At 46.4% G+C, this 20257-nt stretch overlaps 1 protein-coding gene across 4 annotated transcripts in view; it reads right to left on the bottom strand.

The window, feature by feature from the left end:
- Positions 1-20257, bottom strand: part of ACAP2 (ArfGAP with coiled-coil, ankyrin repeat and PH domains 2) — a 1585345-nt gene that overhangs the window by 21503 nt on the left and 1543585 nt on the right. For 2 of the 4 annotated variants that reach the window (XM_069618585.1, XM_069618583.1), the window contains one exon: positions 12831-12892. In XM_069618585.1, the coding sequence (XP_069474686.1) occupies positions 12831-12892 (62 nt within the window). Of the gene's footprint in view, positions 1-3082; positions 3269-12830; positions 12893-20257 lie in introns of those variants that run through there. The other 2 variants (XM_069618582.1, XM_069618584.1) reach the window with 2 other exon arrangements.

A 20257-nucleotide genomic window follows, 5' to 3' on the forward strand; every position in this document is an offset into this window, starting at 1 on the left:
GTCTTTTGATGACAGTCCCCTCTGCTATAAGTCTACCCGCATTGTCTGCGGCGTCCAGAGTTGTTTTTAAAATGCAGCCTGAGACGTTTCTTCCCTCTGCACCAATGCGAGTTAGCTGGCTCTTAAGGGGTTCGGGAGCGGAATCTATTATTGCTGCCACTTCTTCCCACTGATGGCAGTTGTAGCTAGCCAACAGTGTGGTGGAATTCGCGATTCTGGTTTGGTAGGCTGCCGTGGAAGCTACTTTTCTGCCAAAACCATAGAGTTTCTTACTTTCCTTGTCGGGGGGAGCCTCAGAGGAAGATAATGGGGTACCAGCTCTCTTGCGGGTGTTGGTTACGACTAGAGAGTCTGGCTTAAGTTGACCTCTAAAATATAGAGGGTCCGACTGGGCTGCTTTAAACAGCTTCTCTACCCTCGGGTTTACAGGTCTTGTCAGGTTTGGGTTGATAAGGGATGGTGCTATTCTGCGTTGAATAGATTTCAGGATGGGAATGGTCTGGGCTACTGGCTTCCTTTCCCCTATTAGTTCCTCCGCAAAGTCCCTCTCTTCCTGGACACCTTGTGTGTCTATGTGGAAGTGGTTAGCTGCCCGAAAGAGCAGTTCATTCAGGAGGGGCTGATTATCTATTGGGGAATCAGACCCTGGGGCTTCCCTTTCGACTGGTGAGTCCATTCGGAAAATATTTGGGCTATTTTCTGGCTCATCCTCGTCTTCGTCCTCCCCGTAATAATCTGACCCTGCGAGATCTTCTGGCGTGTCAATTTCCTGACCCTCTATAAGGGAAGAGTTCCCTTGGTCTGTAGGGAAAAGGCAAGAATAGGGTTGGACCTCAAAGGGGTCTGAAGGCCTAAATGGCGTCTCGACCCGGGGCCTTTTATTTGAAGGGATAGGGTCCCTTGAACCTGAGGGAGAAGATTCCTGAGGGTTTAAAGCTAGGAGTTGGTCAGGGTGTCTTTCGAAGAAATTTGCTAAGGAAGACATCCTTGACATTACTCTGTCAATGTCCTCGCATGACCAGAGTTTGGAGCTTGGGGTGACCTTGGTGGAACTTCCTATGGACTGGCCCTGAGAAGACTTGGAGGGGGAAGTCAGTTCTCTTGTTGTGGAGGATTGCAAGGGTTGTTTCCTTTGCTGCTTACCCCCTTCCCCGTGGGTGGAAGTGTGTTTACCATTTCCCTTATCTTTCGACGCCTGGCGTCGAGGATCGGAGGTGGAATCCCTGTCTTTCTAACTAGCCTTCGAAACTGGGCCCTCCTTACTCCCAAGTGATGTACCCTTTACCTGGGGTGCAGGCTGGTGACGGAAGTCGTGTTCGTCTCCGGACGATTGATCTTCCGTGATGTTAATGGTCGAGGCACTATGTGCAAGTGTGGAGGCTTGCCTGACGTCGTGCGGCGACCTCGACCGGGACCGCCCAGAGGACGTCCTTTCGGACCGCTCCTTCTGTGCCTCTTTCCGAGGTTTCGACGACGTCGAATCTCGGGTGGATTTTTTGTGTTTAGCGTGTGTATGTGTAACGCTTTTGTTGCCGGGGGATTTCCCCATAGTCGCCGGGACGGACGACCTTCCGAGGCCGGGGACGTGCGTTCGGCTGTCTTTCGACGCCTTTGTGCCCTCGCCGTCCGAAAGTCCGGCGTCGCTGCCGTCGCTGAAGGTACCCTCCGCCTCCATAGCTGCTAGCTTGGCGTGGTGGGCCCAACGCTTGGTGGAGCGGTCCTTAAGAGTTTTGGGCTTAAACCTACTACAGGCCCTGCAACCCGCCTCGGGGTGGTCTCTGGGCAGGCAAAGGTTGCACGTAGCGTGCTTATCTACCCAAGGGTATTTCTTATTACACTTGGGGCAAAACTGAAAGGGCGTACCCTCCATACGCGCCTGTGGGCAGCGGGCAAGTGTGTGTAGGTAAGAAGGTGTCTATATGATTATATATATATATATATATATATATATATATATATATATATATATATATATATCCGAGTGTGGAAGTGTAGCACCCCCCACTCTCCCTACTTGTAGGGCCGAGGCCAGCGGCCCAGGCCCGAGCCGAGGCGGAAGCCTCAAGGCCCAATCCGTCGGGTATTCGACGATGATCTCTTCCCCGGTTCGGCGTCGAGATGTTGATCGACGAAAGGTTGTTCAAAACGGGGCAAATTAGAATTAGTTTTGAGTGAAAATATGGCAAAGCCAGGGAACTCCGATGAAGTGCTTCCGACCAGAATGGCGGAAAAAAACAATCTGGGGATCCTAGACGCGTGAGGGATCATGGGTACAGTGGACGTCACACTAGGGATAGTATTACTGGCACGCCCTGTGTCGACGCCCATTTTCGACTTTCGAAAAACAAACTGTAATACTCCGCAGCTTCCACTAGATGTCGGCCTATGCACAGCATGTGATCTAAGCAGATTCGTCAAGCCTCATTTGGAGAACACACAAAAGAGGCCCAGGGTGCACAGGCCTACCGGGAAATCTCCCTATAGGCCCCGTCCATCCCTGGGTGTTATGTCCAACAGCATCCTTCAGCTTTCCCACAACTTCCTGGCACCTAACAGGATAATGAAAGGAGCAGCAACAACCTTGCTGCCCCACAATTCTAAAACGGGTTGGGCTGCTTTATCGTCGGGTAGGACTGCTTGCTATGGGTCTCTTAAGAAACTACCATTGTCTCTGCAACAGATTTACGGAACAAAACCAAACATTTTGCAAAATAAAGCTTGGTCATCTCGAACATCGGCACGAGAGGAGGCATTTAGGGAGCAGTGCTGACAGAAGCATATCAGTAAGTCCAACATGGTGTTGAAAAAAGTAGAAGAGAAACACTGCAAGTATGAAAGCAACTTTCCTTATGGTGGAATGCTCTCTACCATCACAAACACTCATCTGGAAAAAGGCATGTCTCAGTGTGCACTTATCATTAATAAGCAAGCGTATGATTCAGGGGCAGTGCATTCCCCTAATCACCTTTGAACGAAGAGACATCTCATGCATAAACACTTCCTTAAATTGCACAGCAAGCATTTTCATTGTTTCAAGCCACATTTCCTTTGCATGATCTACAGTAATGTACAACTAAGTTTTCTTCGACCCCTGAATTTACTAATAGTTTATTTAAAAACTTAAACAATGTTGTCCTCTCTAGCCCTTATACAGCCTTTTACTTTTCAGTAGTTATAAGGCAAGTTTTCAATTGCGATGTCAGTTGAAGTTTCCCAGCATTATGAGTGGTCAAAGGCATACTACTGTAAAAAAGGTTCCAAGCTGTGACTGGAAATTGAAAAAAAAAAGAAAATTAATGGCACATGAACTGCACGTTTATTTAAAGGCAAGTATAACCAGCATTGGCAATTCTAATAGTTTTGGCGTTTACTGCTGTTCTTTGCAATTATAGACCCCCAGGGTGCAAGGAGGAGAGTGCAAAGTTTCAAAGGAGGTTGTGATAAGGGATACAGGTGTGCAATAGAATAAGAAGGGGAATAAAGCAAGGGAGGAAGCCATTGATAGAAGGTGCCATTGAGTGAGACACAAACGCACAGCTGTACATATTTAAGGATTTAGTAGTAATACACTACATCTTTGGCTTACCTCTCTGCACTTGCAATGTGGGTAAACAGTGGAGGATCTATATGACCAGGGCAGTTCACCATGTTTGAGATCGCCACCAGGCGCTGTATGCTGCGAGGCTACACTCTTTTACTGTCCTGCTCCAGGGTGTTTTGGATCAAAGAATAAGCCCAGTGGTGGTGGAGCCATCAAGGTTACAGCACATACACAATACACACTGGGTATGTAAGGGGTTACTACGAATTAACCTTCAATAGTGCATTCAAAAATTCTACTGATGTAAATAATACACCATTAGGCCGAAGTTTGAATTGTTTGTAAATGTCACTAGAACCAGACATGGAATTTGTGTAGTAAAGAGCACCCGTTGCATGTTATTTTTTGGATTGTTTTAGGCTTCCCACTGGTAGAAATCAGTAATTCACGGAAATTACCTAATCCACATAAATTACTGGGAATAATTTACAACTATAACATCATTTGCATGATTGATGGGCTATTAAATGTATCTGTGCATCTATCAATCCATCAATCTTTTCGTCCATTTGTTGATCGTTGAATCTATCTACCGATCCGTGGCATTGTCAGTCCATGTATGCATCCATCCATCCATCCATCCATTCTGCTTATTTATCTCTGTGTGTACCCATCTACAGTGCTGAAAATTGAAACAATTTTTGGGGGGGAACTGTCACCTCTTTGGAGGGGCGGGGCTGTGGGAAGAAGAGGGCAGGGCCAAGGTGCAAGGCCCCCGGCCAGGTTGCACAACACAGTATCTCTTCATCAAACCCATTCCTAGCAATCTGCATAAAAGCCAAGAGAATTATGGGAACCTCATAATGTCCACCATTTTAAATTTTAAATGGGTCTTATATTGATTCAGTAAGAAGCCCTTTTAATTGAATAATGGACTCTTCCGTTTTGATTGGTCCCAATAATCGCCCTAATAAAGAGATGTCTGTAAATTGCAGGACAGATATCAGTTTGGACAGCTACAGCACTGTTTGTGAGGCTTTGGCAGTTTCCAGGGCCGAGAGTTCTGAAAAGCTCTTAGAAGAGCTGGTTACTCGTTCATGCCATAATGCAGCTTCAGATCTGCTTGACAGATTTCTGTGCGAGGCCCTGGGCCCAAGGAAAGAGCAGCACACAGAGTTATAGCAGGCGTAACCGGAGCTTTCACAAACAGACTGCTTTCATTAGACTAGGTAACGCTCTCTGCCGAGTCTTCTGAAAGCGGTCTGCTCGTTACGGCGCAGGACATGGGAGAGACATGTGCTGGGTCACCGCTTGGTCTTGTTCCAGCCCATTCCCTGCATTCTCTATATAAAAGACATTAACACCCGGGCAGAGGGAGCCAGCCAATCAGATGGCTAGGAACGTGGGCTTGAACCGCGGGTACAAGCCTGCGTTCCAAGGCGCCTAATGGCCGGCTCCCCTCGCCGCCGTTTTCGCCCTACCCTCCATCACTCTATTTCCCTCCCTCCCTATTTTTTTTTTGGTGGCAGCACCATCCACTCCTTCCCCTGGCCGGCTTGTAAAGGGAAGAGCGGCTCTGTACGAAGCCCATCTTCCCTTTCCATGGTGGCCATCTTGGAAAAGTGTTTTCCATCCTACAACCGGATGCCGTGCACAGCAAGATGTAGGAAGGAAAATCCTTTTTTTTTTTTTTACAACCCTGGGTTACTGCTTGGGCAACCTGGGGTGCTAATAGCCTCCTCCCTCGTTCCAGGGGCTGGAACAGTGGATAACGGCCTGGACACCTAGTTATCGGCCCAAGCAAAGCTTGGTCTGCCGGGACGTTATCCACCGTTTTAGCCGCTGGAACGGGGGATGAATGCCATATTCTATTTCAAGTAAGCGTGTTGTTGTGTGTGTAAACACACGCACACATCGTTTTAACACATGCTTGAACATGGACTGGAAATCGCAAACAAATTGCATCATAATTACATAATTTTGTTTAACCTGCCGTTTAGTCCTATTGTATCAACGTTACTGCCCCATTACAGTACGGGGCATTGCCCATTCACACCCCACATTGTTCCCTATAAGATGCTCTCATGGACCATATCCGTTACTTTAAACATCCTGCAGTGCCCAAGTGTCCCTTTGTGTTGCTCCCCTATGACCTGTCACCCGCTGGTATTCCTGTATGTATCACCCCACACTTTGGCTGTTGAGGGGACCCGACCTGCTCTCTAGTACAAGCCGTGGTGTTCCAAACGTCCACTCCTGCAGTGTCCGTTTATTTGAATTGGCACACTCCCCGCAAATGTATGGCATGAACACCACCACCTGGTGTCTTTTGTTTCGCCGCTATATTTATACAGCGCGTTATGTCGGCATTAAGCTCGCAGCCACGTGCTCCCACTTGTGACGGGTAAATAAATTGTCTAGATCCCACGGCCCAATCACCAGTGGAAGCCGTGTTTAGAAGTCGGGTGTTTTTGATTCACACATGACAAGTTGCACTCAAGACTATTGCCCTCCTGAATGTAAAAACAGGTCTGCTTCAAGTCGTGCCACTAGCTTTGTATTTAATCGAGAGAACGCTTAGAGGCCGTTTGGCTCTCGGTGATGCCTACATGGGTCCTTTCAGTGCCTGCCCTATTGTGCTACCCGGATGCACCTGCTTGAGCGACTGATAGGCTGCCACTGTCACCGTTCTTCAAGATGCTGAGCTCTGCCTTACTGACGCCGGTGTGTAATTAAGGGGGCAGGTTTCTTTTCCCATTGTCAGTGGTGTGATGGGAGGAATATGCACTGATGTGAATGTACTGGATGCTGGGGCATTTGCAGTGTCACACAGAATACAAAATATGTGGCAAGCCCTTTGCCACCCCGCCAACAAAATGAGCATTACCCACAGGATGCTGTGTGCCCACCTGCCCAGGGGTCCGAGCTCGAGCACTAGCAGCCGGTCACGGCTGAGGGACCAATTGATAATGACCAGGCTAAACTACACCAGCAGTACATTGCCTGCGTTTCACGAGCGCGGCAGTAAATTATACGCGTTTGGAGAAGGTGGGGGCAGGGTGATAAGTTCATAGCCAAAAGGAACGCTTTATAGTAGATGGACAGCTATTAAATAAAGGGGTGGGGGCGTTTTCAACTTAAATGATCTACTCACGGTACGAAATGGCAGAAGCACAGCCATCCTGGAAACAAATCAAGGCCCGGCCGCGGCCATTTCATCCCATAAGAGTCAGCCAGTTGCCATGACAACGTGAGACTGCTCCCGAACGCCTCTTTCTCTCTTACAGTACCCACGATTTAGCCATAGGTGGCGCTAGCATGACACCAAATACGCCAAAAACAAAAATGCGAAAGGGCCCAATTCCAAAAAGCTTCTGCCAATTAAGCAACATGCTAAGATTCTAAATGGGGAGGAAAGGGGACTCTGGAGAAAGCCGAGAACCACCAGAACCAGTTCCCTAAAACAGTCATCACAAAGAGACCTTCTCCAGCTCTCCCTTTCTAAACACTAAAACACTTTTGCTTCTCTAAATCAAAGTGTCAGGTCTTGCTGTTCACAGTTCTATTCTTTATTGTGTTCCCACCCCCAGTTGCTCTGATTTCAACAGGCAGGAATACCTGAAACACAGGTCGCATTTTAAAACGTGAGGTGTGGGAAATAGAAGCATAAAAGCATAGCGTAATTCTTTTTACCCCAGTTTCCTGCGCCAGCCCATTTTCCAGAGCCTACAAGGCAGACAAGTGGCATGAAGCAGAGTTTATATCCTTGCTGTGCTTTCCTGCTAATTCTTGTGTGTGCACTTGGTTTTAAGTCAGCATGAGATTTTCAAAGAGGCGTAAAACGAATGCACGCGTATGAAATCCGTCTCAAATGGGCACCAGCTAAAGAGCCAATGGGTTCTATAGAAATTAATTCATAAATGCTGTCTGCAAAGCGTAACTTGAAGGCATTTTTTAAAAAACATTTTTTACAAGCCGAAAGTAAAGGCAATTTCACCTCGTTTTATTCGTCAGCTTTACACTATACTTTGGTAATACGTTTAAAATTGCAGCACGTAAATGCCAACATTGGCAGTCCCCTGCGACAAACGATCTTACAAGGCCCTGTGTCATTCAGATAGTGCAAGTGCGATAAAGCATAGTGCAGGGGGGAAGATAGAAGGGGACAAAACCAGGGAGAGGAAAAAAGGGATGTGCAGTCAGGACAGCATTGCTCTGAGTAAGTGCAGCCAGGGCAACGCGGCTCTGGGTAAGTGCAAGGAGGTGGGGGGACTGTAGTGGTTACAGTTACAGCCCCTAGCGCGTGACAGGTCCGAAGGCAGTTTAGGGGCGACTGGTTCCCGATGAGACTCTGAGGGCAGCCAGGCCACCAGGCAGCACAGCAGACAGGTAGGTTAGCAGGAGAGAGAGAAAGCAGAGGCGAAAAGGAAAGTCTTGAGCTGCTTCCGGAACTTCAGGTGGTCCGGCTCAAGTTTGAGGGACAGGGAGGCCATGCCAGAGGGAGGCACCTGCTGAGGAGATAGCGCTACCCCCCACTCTCTGCCTGGAGAAGCGTCTGACCCTAAGAGAGTTGGAGGTGGCTGAGCGAAGAGCTTGAGAAGTAAGGTGTTTTGGAAGAGAGTTGGATGCAGTGCGGGCCCCATAAGGCCTTGTGGAGGATGCTGAGGGTCTTGAACTTAATTCTTGCAGCCACCATGAGCCAGTGGAGAGATTTAACGGCTAGAGAGATCTGGTCACTGGGTTTGTGGGCAAGGAGAAGTCTCGCAGTCCAGCTCTTGATTAGTTGCAGAGGGCAGAGAGTAGAGAGTAGAGGAAGACAGATTGAGAAAAGGCTGTTGTAGTAGTCCAGCCTAGAGAGTACCAGGGCTCTGGAGAGACAGCTTCTGGGGGAAGTGAGAAAAGCAAGAATATCTCTGAGGAGGAGCAGCTGGAGGTGATGTTTCTTTCCACAAACATGGAGTTTCTTACTTATCTGTTCTTTACCCACCTCCGACATCCTCTATATCATGAGTAGCTAATCAACACAGTAATTCATCAATCTGCCTTCCTCTACTCTCTGCCCTCTACTCCATCCTTTCCTGCTACTCAGGTTCACAACAACCCTCAGTGCCCCACTAACAGCGTTAATAACTTAGAACACAGCACTGTCGATCCAACAGTGACTAAAGAACACAGATGTCACTGTTGCCTATTCTATTTTGGGCCACACCAGACTATGCCGTCTTAGAGCACGCACTAATCGGCTTCCCCGAATTTGCAACGCATACTCAGCCCTACAAAAGCAACAGAAACCCAACCCTCTACACAACTGCAACCACCATAAGACTCCACTTACAGGCGCAGTCAATCAACCCCTCAAATCGCAGACTCGCAGGTTCTGACCACTATCTCCCCACCGCCAATAAAGACTATACCCAATTTCAAAGGTGCTCTCATTAACGCCAGCTCTCTCGGAGCCCACGCTATTCAGATCTATGACCTAATCATTGAACAAAAACTAGACTTACTAATAGTCAGAGACTTGGCTGCACCAAGCGTCCGGGCCATTATTAGCAATTGCTATCCCACCAGGCTATACTATTATCCGGACTGACAGAACCAATGGACATGGTGGTAGTGTGGCTATAATAGCCAAAACCGAAGTACAAATCAGAGCGTGTCCTCCTGAAGAAATAGAAATTTACGAATTTCTCTTAGCCAAACCCTCCCACCAACCCTAAAACTACAACCAATATCCTGGTCATTTACAGATCACGTCATACCAACACCATGCCAGAATTAGACATCCCTCTCCGACTAGCTCCCCACATCACACCGAATACGAAATGTGTCATCCTTGGCAATATCAACTTCGATTTTAATGATAAGAAGGATCCCAAAGCAGACTCTTTCTATACTGCATTCAAAGACATGAACTTTACTCAAATAGTAAATGCTCCCACCCATAACAAGGGTCAAACACTTGACTGGGTACTTAAACTCAATACCCAAGTCACCATCGAGTCGATCTGACCCCTTAGCTGGACCGACCATTACTGCGTCAACTTCACCCTCATTAACAATGAGAGAAGTGCCCCTAAAACAACAATAAGGGACACGTTTGAAACAAGAAACACAAGAAAGCTCACAGCTGACAATCTATCCCCCCGTTTTAACGAAGCTCTGGCCTCCCATACCGTTGTAAGTGATAACCCATGTCTTCTTGGTAAGATGTACCACGAGTGCCTCACTAGTACCACTGATGCAGTAGCACCAGTTACTACTAAAACACGACATACTGACAAGACAAGAGAACAAGCTTCTGGTTCAATGATGAATTAGTTGCGCTTAGGCAGACTAAAAGATCCCTTGAACATATCCACAAAAAATCTCTCACTACTGACTCAGCCATCGCATTCACAGCTGCTAATAAAATATACAAAGCAGCAATCATCTCCCATAAAGCCAATGCATACAACGCCCGCATTAACAATGCCACCTCGAATACTAAGGAGCTGTTTACTATTCTTAAAGAATTGGAAAACCCTATCCCAACCACCACTCCTGCCAACGCCAGTAAAGAGTGGTGTACCACTATCCAAAACACACTAGCCTCCAAAATCGATCTACTACAAAAGAAAATTCTCGCTAAAAGAAAAATCCTAGCGGATAAAAACATCCCTGAGACTCCCATCAATCCAGCCAATGACTACTCGAATATGCTATTCCATTTTACGCCAGTGATGCAAATTGCATTGCAAGTCACCATCTCTAAACTCAAAGCGTCCAACTGCAAAGGGGATATCTTCCCAGCGCACTTAGTCAAATTATGCACCCCTACCCTTACACCCATCATTACTAATTTCATAAATGCCTCATTCAGCACGAATATGGTCCCAGCTAACATAAAAGAAGCATGGGTGACCCCACTTCTGAAAAAAACATCACTGGACCCAACAATCCCCACCAACTACCAGCCAATAACCACAGTTCCATTTCTGCTCAAGATCATAGATAAAATACTTTACACCCAATTTCAAGCGTAGCTTGAACAAAACCAGCTCCTGGGTGCCAGACAATCGGGATTTAGACCTCCTCAATCTGAAAATCCAAATGGACACCATCAGGGACAAAGGTAAACTCTGTATACTACTACTGTTAGACCTATCGGCAGCATTCGGTCTAGTGGACGACGATAAGCTTTGTGCCACACTACAGAATGACTTCAGGTTCTCAAAAGACGCCACCCTCTGGGTTAAATCTTTTCTAGCCAAGCAAACATCTAGATTATCCATTGGACTAGAGGCTGCTGATCCCATCCCCAGTCCCCATTGGGGTACCTCAAGGGTCCTGTCTCCCGCCTACTCTAAATAATGCCTACACTAAGCTTCTGTTCTCGGCAAGGGATGCTATGGGTGTCATCTATACCAATTTCGCAGATGACACTCAGATTCTCATACCGATCACAGGGAACTACGACCATGACACACTAATCATTAACAAAATGTATGCAATAATGCAAAATTGGATGGCGCTGAACAGTCTATGCCTTAATGAGAAAACAGATTCTCATTGTGGGCTCCCAACCCAGAATCAACGCTCTCCACCCGGACTATACATCATTTAATATTGATGGCACTCTGATTCCAGTTTCAAAACAGGTAAAAACTCTAGCGGTCTACCTAGACACTAGTCTAACCATGACAAAACATGTAAATGCACTATCTTCATCCACCTCGTACACATCCAAACTAATAACCTTAAGTCGTCAGTTCCTCACGCCCACTAACTGCATTACTCTAGCCAGGGCACTGATATTATCCAAGTTGGAATACTGCGATGTACTCCTACTGGGTACCTCAAATGCTAACCTAGGCAAACTACAACTCATGCAAAAATAAAGCGTTACGAGCAGCCTTAGGGCTAAAAAAGTCTGATCACATCTCCAATATCAGGAGGGAAACCCACTCGCTACCCATTAAGGCCAGAATTATTTTCAAATCACTGTGCATCACCCACAAATGTCTCGCCAAGAAAGCACCCGCCTACATCAACAATTCAATAAGTAAAAGAGAATCCATTAGAACACTCAGATCTAATGAAAACTCGCTCCTGGTGGTCCCGCGCTACAAAAGCTCCAGAGCGGGAGGAAGCAGCTTCCCAGTCATGGCCCCAATCACTGGAACTCACTCCCATTTAATATCAAACAGGGAGACTCCTTCCAGAGTTTCAAAAAACTACTAAAAACCTGGTTGTTTAACCAATTTTAGTAACGGGATAACTAGATCTCCATAGTCATTAAGCCACCCTCCTCCACCCAGAAACCAGTACCTCTATCTGTACTCAAGCAACCGGACCTATGTAACTCAAAAAACGCAACTTCTTTTATTATGTTGACTGTAGTTGTATGATTTATGCATGTACTTAAATGTTGTTGAAATATTACTAAGATGTCTGTAACTATGCGGTGATACCTCAGGGTTTGGACGTAAAATAAAATGTATACAATAAATTAAATAAATAATGAACACTGGACTAAAGTAGTACAAGAAAAGGTGGTTGTGCCCTAAACCCAACACAAAAGGCATCAAGCAAAAATTCAGCAATTAAAAAGTATATAAATAACAATATAGCCAATTAAAGGTTCCATCAAATTACTGCTGCTGAGTGTGTACTAGCAAAGCTAAACTAGTGTTTACCTTTATGTGCTTCTAATAAAGCTAAACACTATCTAATGCCAGTAATGATATTTCCAGGTACAGAATTCTAGTAGTCTAGTTGGTTCCAATAAAGATAAATTACCTGGGCATCATTTCATAGCAGGCCTTAATCACACAGATTTTAAAGGAATACCAGTCATTTTCGCACATATGTACTGAGGAGAATATTAGCATATCGTCACGTTTTTCTTTCACGCATCTGTACTTTAAAGATATTATACCCATTTAATATCCCTTTGACAAAAAGACTGTGGAGCTTCAAGTAATAGTATTCGTGATCTGTACTGCCGTTATTGGTACAAAACACTTAACATCTAATTAACACTTGTTTAAGTTCTTTGCATTTTGCCCAATAACTAAAATTGTACAGTGTATATTACACTTTAGTACAAACAAATCCACTTATTTTGTTTATAAGTAATGTCCAGTCTATACGTGTTTTCACATCCACATTTCGACTGAATAGTTTAGCCAATGTTAGCAATACATTTAGATCATAGGACACTAAGAATAGTCTAACTGGATACTAATGAATTCTTGAATGCATTTCTTGTATTGCATGTCAGTATGGCTGTTAGCAGAATATTGACCTGGCTGTCCATAAAATCCTTCAGATTCCCGCATTTCTTCGTTCATTCTTGCCAATCGCAACCTAAAAAAAACAAAGACATTATTTGAGACAGTAGTAGGCAATGGAAATAGGGTTCACAGTACGTTTTATTTTATTGTGCATTTGTAATGCACATATACATCAAGTAAATTGTGTTTCAAAGCGCCCACAGGGCAACAGGAGGGAACATGGGAATACAATGCAATATAACAATGATAGATAGAGGCGGTCCTACTAGGCCTTGAGAGCATTCAGAACATGCAAGTGCAGAGAGAGAAGGGATGAGGGAAGGGTAATAAGTGCTAGGAGTACCACAGGGAAGTGCTAGGGAGTAAGCAGCTGTTAAGTGACTTGGTGGGTGGTCAACTGCCAATAAATAACTGCAGGCCTGTGATAGCACAGGCCAGTGGGTGCTAAGGCAAGTGCTGGGAGCGGGCAGAGGCTGAAGACGATTCAGTGTGCGAGGCCAGCCCCCCGGTAGACACATAAGGCACCTGGACACCAATCTCAGCAACTATACAATTCAGCAGAGGAGGCAGGGAGTGAAGGAGGAGGTGAAAAGGAAGATCTTGAGCTTCTGGAATTTGAGATCCGGCTCAAGAAGAAGAGGAAGGGGGCAGCTGTTCCATCGGAGGTAGCCAGCGGAGGAAAGAGACCGGGCACCAGCTCGCTGTTTATTGAAGCGTTCAACACACAGAGAGCTGGTGCCGGAGGAACGTAAAGATCTGGAGGTAGAGTATTTAGTGAGAGATCAGTTTTACATAACGTGGTCCCTGCTCCAGACAGCCTGGGATGATGCAGAGGGTTTGGATTTAATCATTGGAGCAACCGGGAGCCAGTGAAGAGATTTTAGGGCTGAAGAGATGCAATCCCTGGCCTTGAGGCCAAGGATAAGTCTTGCAGTCCTCTTCTGAATTAGCCAGAGGGGTCGTAGAGAAGAAGAGGGTAGATTAATGAAGAGGCTATGCAGGAGTGTAGCCTAGAGAGAACCAGAGCTCTAGAGACATTGAGCCTCTGGGGGAAAGTAAGGAAAGGAAGGATTCCTTTGAGGAGGTGGAGTTGAAAGTGGGCCTTCTTGGAAAGGTCCTGAATGTGAGGGAGGAAGGCCAGAGAGGGGTCTAAGATGACTTTCAAGGTTTCTGGCTTCAGATGAAGGAGAAGAGCCCATAGAGGGTGGGCAGAGTGAGGGGAAGAAAGAGGTAGCAGAAGTCCCAATGGGAAGGATCTGTCTTGCTGGCACAGAGGCAGAGATCATTAGAGTCACATCAGGAATAGATGGCAGATAGGCAGTCAAGAATTATGGGGGAAGTAAGGAGAGGATCAGAGGAAAGTTTGAAGAAGAGTTGTGTCATCAGCATAACACTGGAAGTTAGGGGAGAAGGTGTAAATTAGGTGTGCAAGCGGAACAAGATAGATGTTAAAGAGCCAGGGAGAAAGGTTGGAGCCTTGGGAGAGGCCACAGGTGGAGATGGAGATGGGGAAGGAGAAAGAGCCCAGAATAACCTGGAATGGAGTGTCATTAAGGAAAAAGGTCAGCCAGTCCAGTGCCCGCTACGAGATATCTAGGGTATTGTGGAGGCATTTTATGAGGATGGAGTGGTTGACCGTGTCAAATGCAGAGGAGAGATCAAGGAGAATGAGAACAGCTGGAGAGTTGGAATCAAGAGATGCAAGCAGTTTTTCTAGGGTGTTCAGAAAATCTGATTCCTTGCCTCTGGATGCTCGGAATCCAGACTGATGGTTGTGTAGGCAACCAAGAAGTTCAGTGTGCTGGGTCAGTTGGGGGAAGACTAGCTTCTCTAAGAGTTTCCCCAAGAAAGGGGGGTGATAGAGACGGGGCGGTAGTTAGCCAGACAAGACCGGTCTACAGAAGTTTTTTTCAGGAGGGGGCACACAAGGGAGTGCTTGAGGGAAGATGGGAAAGATCCAGTAGCAAAAGAGTGGTTGCAGAAATCAGCAAGTGCAGGGGCAAGAGAGACAATATTGTCCTTAATGGTTATGGAGGAACAGGGGAGACCTGTTTGAAGGAGGACCCATGTGACAGGAGAGGAGAGAATGGTCTGACCAGGAGAGTGGGGCGATGAGTGGGGAGGAGACAAGTATGAATGATGGCATCGAGAGTGTGTCCAGCCGTGTGGGTAGGACCAGAGGGGAGCATGGAGAGGGAGAGCAATGTGCAGAGGTCACGGAAGAGAGTGGATGCGTGTGTGAGGAGTCAAGGTGGATGTTGAAGTCACCCAGGAGGAGGAGTTTAGAGGTGGTTGTGAGGAGAGCAGAGGAGAGAAATCAGCCCATTCAGAGAGGAACAATGTGGTAGAACCAGGGGGCCTGTAGATAGTGGCAATGTCAGGGAGCAAGTGGGAGAGATGACTAGCTTGCAAACCAGACTTTCAAAGGAAGAGTAAGGCCGGGTGGGCATGAGGAAAGAAGGGACCCACTCAGGGAAGAACAGGGCAACCCCACCGCCAGCACAGTTAGGGCGAGGCTTGGAGATGATCTTATAGCCATCAGGGAGAAGGGAGTCAAAAGCAGTGACTGAGATGGCATTGAACAACGTCTCGGTAAGAGCAAGGATTTCGAGTCAAAGTCTTCAAGGAGGAGGCAGATGCCGGCCGAGTGTTTGATGGCATGGCGGGCATTAAGCGTGGCTAGATGCAAGCGATCACTGCCTTTGAAGGTTTTCCAAGGAGGGGTACCGGGGGCTGGCACACCAGTCAGAGGAGGGGGGGCCGAGAGGTAGAATGAGTAGCAGGTGTAGGAAGGAAGTTGATGAGGGACAGCAAGCGCCAGTCGAAGAGGAGGTTGAGGACCCTGAGACATGATAGAGCCATTATGATAGACATTCATGATACACCTAGATGATGAGAAGCCTGCCAAGAGTACTTCCCATCTAGCGCCAAAATTAATGGGTCAAGATGTGTGAGGAGAGAGCAGAGATAAAATGAGGAGCCCATAGATCTGGAGAGGGGTCAGAAAAGAGGATATCAGTAAAAATCTGTCTGGAAGTTGTGCCGACATAGGTGTCTGCGATTGGTAGCATGAGGTTAGTGGTCAGGATGTCTTTTTAAAACTTTTTTCTTCCAGACTTCATTAGAGAGTGAGGATAGGTGATAGCATAGCAGTTCGAATAGATAGGAGAGATGGTGAGTGCCATAGGGACGACAGGGGATAGAATGGAAGATAGAGGAGGGATTGGATGACCCAGCACAAACACACCAGGCGGCCTAGTAGCCAGAGAAGCAAGAAACCGATGCAATGGAAATCTTTAGCACCACAAATGGGTTATAGAGATGTCAAAACACAACATGATTTGATTTTCAAAAAAACGCTGCACAATAATGCTAAATGGGGTACAGAGATGTGAAAAACACACCAAAAGTTTTCAAAAAGCAAAGAAATGCATTGAAAGAAAGATAAAGTAAGGCAAGGAAGGCAGAATGGCATAGGCACACCTTGAATCAATCGCAGTCTAGGTTAGTTAAGAAGGCGATAATGTCCAGGCGATTGCACATAATTAACTGAATAGGTAAGATACATCTAAACATCATAAAATATTGTTTCAGTCGTAGTACAATTACTGCAGTTGGGGTGAAAATATATTCACACATGTAGAAAAAAGAGAGAGGCAACCTGTTGCAAAGAATATATCAGATTCAGGGGAATTTAACATGTAGTGTCTGGCGTTTGGTTAAGATGCTTAGACAGCTGTATTTTGTGATCCAGAATACGTTGGGGAAAAGGAAGAGTAGAAAGTAACAAAGGCAAAGACATCAGAAGTTAAGGAACTGCCACACAAGCCAAAGGAGAGGATCAAGGACCTTCAGAAAAAAAAACTGGGAACAATGATTTGTAAGATACAGCGCTTGTCATCAACACTAGCAATATCTCCCTAAGCAACCCTTTTTCCCCTCATCACCAAAAGGCTGAAAAGCAACTAACTGCACCTTTCCAAGTTGTTTTGCTAGACACAAACTTCACGTTTAAGGTTTTAGATCTACAGAACATGTCAAATGATCTACTGTACTGCAGAGTAGGCATTCCATGCCATCACCAAGATGAGACAGTGAATTGTGACGCATGATGCAGGGTTTAAGAGCATATATGCTTCATGAGCACAGCATTGGTAGTGCTGAGATTTGAAAATAACTTTGAAAAAAAGACAAAAAAAGAGAAGAACAACCATGGGAGCTCCTTCAATTGTTTTTAGCAAGTGAAGTAATCTTGCCTACAACTGCAACAAAATAATATATAATATGGAACATGTTCAGTTGTACAAAGTATAATTTTTCATCTTAAATATAATGCTCAACTATTTACTTTAACACTACTGCTCTGTCACTCTACAATGACCTACAATTATAACACACTGCTTGATCGACATATGTGCTATTTCCAAAGAAAATCGAGTGGGGAAAACGAACATTATCTCCAGCTATATTTTTCACATTTTTATCGTGAGATTTAATTATAACTACAAGGACTAGTTTGAATTTGGATGTAGTACTTGTGTGGTGATATAAGTGGTTAATCACACCCACGCGCATCGATGATTGGCTAATAAACCACGAGAATACAGTCAATCTTGAGAAGCCACAGACACTCACCACTCCTCTTTAGATTAAATATGCCTTTTTCCATTACTCCTTCTCTTAACACAGATTGGAGCAACGTCAATAGGATAATATGGGTAAATAGAAAATTGCATATTCTAATCAAATTAGTGTTAGGTTGGTTTCCATTCCAGAAGAAGTGGGGGAAAAAGAATTCTAACCTTTTGGAGCCTATGTCCAAGACGTATAGTCTCTACTTAAGGTTGCTTTGACTCCTGGGTAACGCACAAGAGTCATTCACAATCAGAGGGAGTGTGGGGTGCCCCAAAACTTCTTTCGAGGCAGCAACAACATCCCAAGAGGGGGGCGCAAAACTCTTTGCTCTCTGTGGTTGAAATGAACCCCCTCCACCCACCTCAAGGACCCCTGTATGGTGGTAATTTAGGTTGTAATAATTGCTGTGAAGAGCAGCAGGTTGCGAGCCCACCAAAGGTTTTGGTTGCCTGTAGTAATTAACCCACTACAGGCTCTGCTGCAGAGGTGTCCTCCCCTCCAAGGTCTGGGTATCTCTGCCCAAGCAGGCTTTTCCCCCCCTTTCAGGCTTCTGGACCCAGAAACTGGAGGATGGATACCAGTAGGCAACGGGAAGGCCTCCTTAATTGTTTCAACATTCATATTACTTTTTCCCCCATCTCTGTCCAGATCTTACACCCTCCTTCTCTCCTCTATGTTCTTCCCTCCACCTCCACTCTTCTCCCCTCTTCCTCCTCTCCTGTGCCAGATGTTGTTCTCTACTCTGTTCAGTCTCCTCCATCAACATCTTTCACATCCAAAGTTGACATCCCCAATCACTATGTTTCACCAACTCGCCTAAAAGCCATGTTAATTCTCTCAAAGTGAACCTTTTGGGCCCCTTGCTCACCCCTCTTCAGTAATTGGTGCTTTAGTATTATAACTAGTCCATGTTGGTCTGCTAGGCTGGTTCAAATGTATCCCTCAACTTCTCCAGGTATCATCTTTAAACTATTTTTGTTTCTCATGCATTGCCCAGTTCTCCATTTGGGAAATGCCAAATGGGCTGCAATTGCCTTGGCTCTGGGAGCCGAGGTTGGAAATGGTGCTGCTGCCCTGGAGCTTCGACTGGGAAGAACCATGATGTCCTTAGTCAGGAACATGTGCCCATTGCATGAGCTACATGGTGTGCTGTATCCAGGCCCAACTGTATTATCAGACGTGCAGCCTCCCTGACATCCTCCACCACAGTCAAGTCCTTTCTTCATGACTGGGCAAGTTCTCTGCACCATCACAAATGAGCTACTGTGCCTGTGGCATTGGCTGCTCTCAAAGCCAGGCTCTCAGAAACAAGACCTTTTGACGAATGGCATCAGCTATTTTGCTCTCCGGGGCAGCAACTGCTGGTTTCAAGGGGAGAAGGATTCCCAATCAGAAACTCCTTCTGGAAAATGTCTGTGGGGTCAAACTAGGCTGCGGGTTTAAAGGGCAGAAACATCTCTAGGATTTCTAGAGCCTTGGCAATGGTTTCTGGAAGAACTGGTGAGGGTTGGAATAGGGCTAGGCCTGCATTATGAAAAGCTCCAGGGACTTATCGCAAGTCTGGGACCAGCACAGCCTGACCAGCATCCTGGTCATATATCTCCTTAAAGTAACCCCCACCCATCCAGAATCCATGGGTTTCATATGGGATGGGGCCTCCACTATCAAAGATCTGACCCATATTTTATATAAACTGACTCCTGCAAAGAAGAGCAGTGAGGTGGTCATTCTGGCCTACGCTTGATCCAAGAAGTCAGTTCTGCAGCTTTCATGCCCAAAGGTGAAGACTAGTGCTGCTGGGGGAAGTAGCCTCCTGAGGTAATGCTGGAACCAACCAGGAACCATGTGGTTGCAAGCCGAAGAGGTTTCTCGTCAACTTCAAGAAATAGAATGGGCTCTGGTGCCAAGACCAAAGCCACTGAGGCCCTGGCAAAGAAATCGAGCATCTGGTGCTACTCTTCTGGGCAGAGGAGCTAGTAGGGAGCAGTAGGAGTGCGGGCATACATTAATCATAAGAGGTATGATCATTCCTGGACTGAGTGATGACTCAGTTTCCTGGAGAGAAGAATGATGCTTTGAGGTGTTACTTGAAAAGCCTTTGACCTTGCTCATAAAGGTGGTCCTCTTTTTGGGAGGTGTAGAGTGGAGTCCAGAGCCATTCATACCCTTGAAAGGCAATCTGACAGCAGAAAGGGACCAATTCCTGTTCTCCCCATTGTGCATGGATGTCATGGCCACTGGGCAAGGGCCCATGTCTTCTTCACCTACAGGGTCCAAATGGACCCAATCCTGGCACCTCTGGCACCAGGCTCATAGAAAAGTGTGCTTTGCACACTTTGTGCCCAAGGCACGTGCATCAGGGCTGGGCGTGGCCATAGAGGATCATTGGAGAGCATGTGGAAGAACCTCTGGGAGTAGTAAGGTGGCGCTAGCAAGGTGGCGCCACAAGGCGGGGCCAAAGGGAGAGGCTGGAGCCAGCCTATTTAAGGCCAAACCGCCCACATACTGGCGCTTCGCGTTAGTCTGCTTTCTGCAGTGTAATGCTTACCACCGCCCTTACCCGTTTTCCCTGCTCTTCTTGTCGTGCATCCTACCTGATTCCAGCTACTCCATCGCTGAGGGTGCATCTCACGTGATTCCAGCTACTCCATCGCTGAGGGTGCATCTCACCTGATTCCAGCTACTCAATCGCTGAGGGCACTTTTTACCTGATTCCGGCTGCCCCATCGCTGCACGCGCATCTCACCTATCTCCTGCACTCCATAGTCTGCAGCGAATCGCATCTTACCCGACTCCCATCACC

This window comes from Ambystoma mexicanum, chromosome 10, assembly GCF_040938575.1.
Source record: "Ambystoma mexicanum isolate Mex_15411 chromosome 10, UKY_AmexF1_1, whole genome shotgun sequence".
NCBI classification, from domain to species: Eukaryota; Metazoa; Chordata; class Amphibia; order Caudata; family Ambystomatidae; genus Ambystoma; species Ambystoma mexicanum.